The sequence below is a fragment of the Lycorma delicatula genome, chromosome 1 (genome assembly GCF_047948215.1).
Source record: "Lycorma delicatula isolate Av1 chromosome 1, ASM4794821v1, whole genome shotgun sequence".
Classification (NCBI taxonomy): domain Eukaryota; kingdom Metazoa; phylum Arthropoda; class Insecta; order Hemiptera; family Fulgoridae; genus Lycorma; species Lycorma delicatula.
This window is the reverse complement of record NC_134455.1, coordinates 317,776,771-317,782,882: the sequence shown is the minus strand read 5'-3', so window position 1 is coordinate 317,782,882 and position 6,112 is coordinate 317,776,771. Positions and strand designations below refer to the sequence as shown.

Genomic DNA, 6,112 nt, shown 5'->3' with positions numbered 1-6,112 from the left:
GAGAGGTGGGAAGGGATGGTGGAAAAATGCTGAATTACTTTTATTTTAATATTACAAATTATGCACCTTAAGATTTATTATAATTATACTGTTTCATTGTAGTATATAATTACAGTAAAGTTATGTATATAATGTAAAATAAAAAATCATAGACCATATTTTTGTCTTGATAAAACCATACATCTGTTAATAAAAGTTTTATGTTTCTAGAAACCTGATTTTCTCTTGAGACTGACAAAATTATTATTGTAATTTTTTTTATCTGTCAACCAAGCAGATGAACATTTAGTGTCATGGCTTTGTGGGGATAACAACTTTGTCTTGCTTAAATTTAATGTTGGTTTAAATTATCTTATATGTATATTTTTAATGGAAAAGTTGTTTTTGTTTCTATTACATTAATTTGATAAATCCCATTCATGTTATATTGTTATTTTTCTGTAGTTATGCTATTATGGAAAATAGAATTACTATTATTGTTATAAGATGAATATAAAAAATACCAATTAAAAAGCTAATTTTAATTAATATCTTCTGTTTATTAACAGAAGACACGTAAGTGAAAATCCTGTAACTATTGATAAACTCACCTAATTTGTAATTGATATGTAAATTCTAAAAATAATTAACTACAACATTTGAAACCTGATTACTCAAAACAACTGCATATAACACTTTGTACCCTATATTTGAAACTATTTGTTGCATATCAGTAATTCTTAACTTTTGAAACTTTTCAGTTTTTGCCATTTTTCAGTTCGGTTCCAGGAAAGTATTAAGCTGAACAATTTTCTAAACCAAGGCCAATATGGCTTCATGAAAGAGGTTGGTATTGAGGATTGCATCTTAAATGTTCTTGCCGAGGTGGAAAGCAACTCTAAATATGTTTTGGCAATTTTTAAAGACATAGAGGCAGCATTTTCTTCCTTGTGCTGGAGTTCTGTCCACTGAGTTGGAACGCTGCTATGTTCCCAAAGCGCTACAGGCCATGGTGCGAGATTATTTGTCTGATCGCACGGCTCTGTTCAAGCATGCGCCCCTAGTTATGGAAAAATCCGTAACCAGGGGAAGCCCGCAGGGTTCCGTTCTCAGTCCCCTGCTGTGCAACCTGGTTTTTGACGGATTTCTGGGAAAGGGTCAAGGCCCAGACTTTCGCTGATTACTGTCTCCGTTTAGTTCGTGATAATTCACAACCACAGCTAGAAGAAAGATCGCAGACGGTCTTGTCAACCGCAGAGGGCTGGATGGACAACCAAAATGTAAGGATTTCTGTGCCCAAGACGAAGTATATGCTTCCGAAGCGTGCAAACAAATTATCGTACAGTCAGAACTCCCACATTAAATATAAACTCTAACTCGGCTGACTAGCCGAGTTAGAGTTCATAAGTACCTAGGTGTTTTGTTTGATGAAGAGTTGCTGTTTAACAACCATATTAAACAAGTAGTAGTGGATGCCGTCTCTGTGATGCACAAGCTTAATATAGCTAAGAAAGACTATGGGCTCTCGGGTTGTCAATTGTACATGGTGTATCGTGGTATCTTCGAGAGTATGATCACTTTCGCGGCGTCCGTATAGACGCAGGTTGGACAGGAATAGAGCACGTATTCTAAAATTAAGGAGTGCCCAGCGCAGAGCCTTAATTGAAGGCACTTGTGTTTTTAAAACAACCTCCTACGAGCTACTAGCATATTGGGAAAGGCTCTCCCAATCGATTTAGTGGTGAAAGTTTGGGCAACCATGTGGAGACTGCGAATAGGTTGTGAAGACTGTGAAGAGGTTGGAATGCGGTTTCAAGCCCGGCCAGTACTGGAGCGGAACGGTGATCACAATGCACCGGATCTAAATGTCGAACAGTTGCCCATCTCCCGCCTACGGAAGAGGCTTCAGAGCCTCGTGGTGGAAGTATGGCAGCAGGAATGGAAGACCACGACTAAGGGACGATCCTTCTATAAATTTATACTAAATCTGGGTGGATGGTACGCCTCAAGTACATTTTTAAGTCCAACAGGAGCCTAGGTGCTCACTAACCATGTAAATTTAAACCAATATTTCTTTCGGTTCCGCCTGTCAGCTGATGAGCTGTGCGTCTGCGGGGAGGTCCAATCAAATGAACATATGATGTTTGACTGCCCCGCTCTGGGGGGGGGGGGGAGAGAAATAGAGCTGTTCTGGGACTTAGAGATCAAGTGGAAAATTGGCCACGCACTAGCGACGAGTCAATGTGGCGTGAGCCGCATTGTCGGACCATGTGGATGTTCCTTGATGCAATTGCATTGTTCAACTCGCATCAGTATTTTCTTAAGGGAAAAGACTCTCACCACACTCCTGTACGAGGCTATCTTAGAGATATGGCTGGCCATCAGTCAATAGCTTCAACCACTGTAAATGTTGGACAGCTATTTGCTGACATTCAGCGACGTAGAAGTGGCAGCGAATTGCTGTCTTTGACGATATAAATTTTAAATTTATGACTGTCATACATTTTAGTATAGACGGGGTTCGCCTATCCAGTTTTAGTTAATATATGACAAGTGAACGGCGGGATACAAAAGCGAGTGGTGTATTGCACCACACTTATTCCGTTCACACCATTTATTTAGGTTACACGCTATTTATTAGGTTAGCTCCAGGAGCTAGTTAGTGACTGGTCGCTTAAACTGTTTGAGGCTCAGTAGCCCTTCGTGGCACAGACATTCGATTTTATGCTTTACGGCGACCGAATAAGATGGTGGCGGTAGTAATGCCAGTAAAACAAAATTTTATTTTTCTTAACATTTTTGATGTTTTATACACCTACGTTGTTTTTTAATAATGTTATTTTTCATAAAACCTTGAATTAATATTTTAACAAAACAATTAGCTTGATGCCGTGCTTTATTAAAACATGGTTACTAATTTTAATTTGGTTTGGAATTAACGATAAAGATACCATAAACTCCTTATTGCATTATTCCTTTTAATAACTGAAGGTTATTTGCTTAGAAAAAAGTTGTAACAAAGTTGTTTTCTGGTGAAGGTAGATTGGCTATCGTGAAAATGAAATCATAAAAACGTAATTATTGTCATAGGGTAGTATGGAATAAAGCTGATTTCGAAGTCGAGAGTTCTAAGGAACAATCCTAGTTAAAGCAGTTACTTTCATATGGATTTGAATACTAGATCGTGGATAACACTGTTCTTTGGTGGTTGGGTTTCAATTAACCACACCTCTCAGGAATGGTCAACTTGAGACTGTACAAGACTATACTCTATTTACATTCATACATATCATCCTCTGAACTAATACCTTACGGTGGTTCCGGAGGCTAAACAGAAAAAGAAAAATGTATGGAATAATGCCGAAAATTTAGTTTACCCGGGAAACAAGTTCTCGGTACATTGTTTATTTATTTTTACATTCCTCATATAACGATGAAAGATAACAGTAAAGAAAATGCGTGATATTATTTTACTGGATTTGTTTCGAAGACACTTTGAACATATCCAGGCATGTTCGGGGTATCTAATAGATGAATAAATGCCGTCCTCCGTGGCGCGAGTGGTAGCATTTCGGCCTTCATCCGGAGGTGTCGGGTTCGAATCCCGGTCAGGCATGGCATTTTTCACACCTACAAAATTTTCATTCAGCTCATCCGCTGAAGCAATACGTGATCGGTGGTCCCGGAGGTTAAAAAAAGTAGATGAATAAATAATATCGTCAAACTGTAGTGTTAATTTATTTTGACGGCAGCTAGAAAATTATATGCGAATTGTCGTTTGGATGAATGATTTAATTGCAATTTGAGTGTGATTATTTATAATCTTGAAAAAATAATTAAAGTATTTAAAAATTTTATTTTGTGTCTTCGTTGTTGAGATACGCTAACGTTATTATTAACATGAAATTATGTTAACTTTAATATTTATCAGGAAGAAGAAAATACTTATTCATTCACTGTAGAATAATATAAAATTCTGTTATGTTCCTTTATTATTCTTGAATGTTATTATTATGTTTCCTCTGTGGAATACGTATGGGAATGTTGAACCGTATTAACTTGTCTCTATGAAAGCATTAAGTCGTTAATTTCTGTGGCGAAATCAATTTTACATTTATGTTTATTAATTTATTTTTGAACAGGGTATAACTTTAACTTTTCGAAAATGGTGAGTTTAAAAATAATTATTATACAATTGAAATAAATAAAAGTTATTATAGACTTACGCAATTATACCGTTTTGTATAATTGCCCGAGTTTGAGGTTATTTTGCTTATATTTTTAAATATATACTAAATTTTCAGGAATTTAAAAGGTTATAATAGTGGTATTTTTTAGGCATTCCAATATTTTTCTTTATAATTATATTCTTGATTACAATGTATTAGAACTTCGAATTCAAAATCCGTACCATGGTTGCTGGTGTTAAACAGATAGCCGATGCTATTTGTTGCAAGCCTGAAATAATTAGTAACTGATAAATTGGATGTTGTCATAGTTTCTTTTGTTTTGTTTTTGGAACAAGCAGTAGACTAAATATTTCTGAATTGATTAAAAAACTTACTTAGTCGTAAAGAAATTTCAATGTGAACAGTACAAAAATATATTATTTTGGTTGCTGTAATTAATCTCAACAATAATTTAACCTTATTTCTGTGACATTGTAGTCTTATGTACCTTGAGAGCCGCAGTACATACAAGGTGTCAATTTAAAAGGAAGCCTTATTCTTTAAATAATAGTTTACTGGCAAACACTAACATTATAATTTATAGTTGTTAAAGAGATGTCCATCCACTTCAGTGCACTAGTCAGCATGTTTGACCATGTTCCTGACTACTTTTGTTTGCTATACCATTTCATATTTCCTGGATAACATTGGTAATGTTTGTCTTCGCTTGCTACAGGTGTGTAGATGGCTCCGTAAATAATTTATTTCGAGTAGCCCTGCAGAAAGAAGTTTGGTCTAATCAGATAAGGGGGTCTTGCTGGCCACAGTCTTTAAAAATGATTCTTTCACTGACAAAATCCTGTGGCATCCCCACAATAGTTAACTGTATGGCAAGTAGTGCTGTCCTGTTACAACCAACAGTCATGCTCATCCTCTTGCAGTATGAACTGGGGAATAATTTCTTGGTAGATGGCAGCATCCACAGTCTTTTTTTTAAAAAACAAGGATCCTTCACCGCACCAAATGTGCACTAAATTGCACACCAAATGCCTATTTTTTGTGGGTATAGAGGAAACTCAAAGAAAATGTGCTGGTTTTCAGTATCCCTGGTCCATTAGTTCTTACTATTAACATAGGTGAAACCATGCTTTTAAAAACACTAGATCTAAAATGCCATTGTTGTTTCTAATGAAGTTCTTAAACGATTGACAGTAATGAACCCTTTTAGCATAATCAGCATTAGTTAGCTCATGGAAAACCTGCATTTGATATTGATAACATTTCAGCATTCTCCTCCTAGTATGGGCCAAACCTAGTGAAATCTTCCTTTCCTGCTTAGACTCTGTAAAAATTTATGAGATCTTGTAACTGTTGCTTTAATGTATGAATTATGTCATTAAAACTGACCCATGTCTGGTGTTAACATCGAACCTGTTTCACAAAATTCTTTAACTACTGAATAATACTTTTTACTGGTGATTTCTTTTCAAAATACAAAATACTTGCGCTGACACACAACATGAGATTCATCTCTAAATAGGTTTCCATCACCAGTATATGTTCTGCAGCAGTTGACTGCATTTTAATGAACAACAGTACATGATTATGCACCTTGTTTAAAAGCCAAAGCTCAACACAAACTGCCAATACTCAAACATACAGACAATAAACAGTCCTGCCCACTACAGCCCCAGTTGTACCAACATCTTCAACATTATTTTACTACTCCCAAACATATGCATCTAGTATAAACTACTGAGTGATGGAGCTTCTTAAGTTTAACACTGTTTTTGTCTTTCCCTAACATGACTCAAATTATAGTTCCAGTATTAAGTTATCAAAATTCTTTAAAATTCAGATGAATAAAATTATACATTTTTTTGTCTTAAGTTATTTGACTGGTTTGATGCAGTTCTCCAAGATTTCCTATCTAGTGCCAGTTGTTTCATTTCAATATACATCCT

At 35.7% G+C, this 6,112-nt stretch overlaps 1 protein-coding gene across 1 annotated transcript in view; it reads left to right on the top strand.

Moving 5' to 3' along the window:
• Positions 1 to 3,988: 3,988 nt before the first annotated feature.
• Positions 3,989 to 6,112, top strand: part of robl (dynein light chain roadblock) — a 32,170-nt gene continuing 30,046 nt past the window's right edge. The window contains exon 1 of the mRNA XM_075354940.1: positions 3,989 to 4,147. Within this exon, the coding sequence (XP_075211055.1) occupies positions 4,145 to 4,147 (3 nt within the window). The 5' untranslated portion in view covers positions 3,989 to 4,144. The remainder of the gene's footprint in view (positions 4,148 to 6,112) is intronic.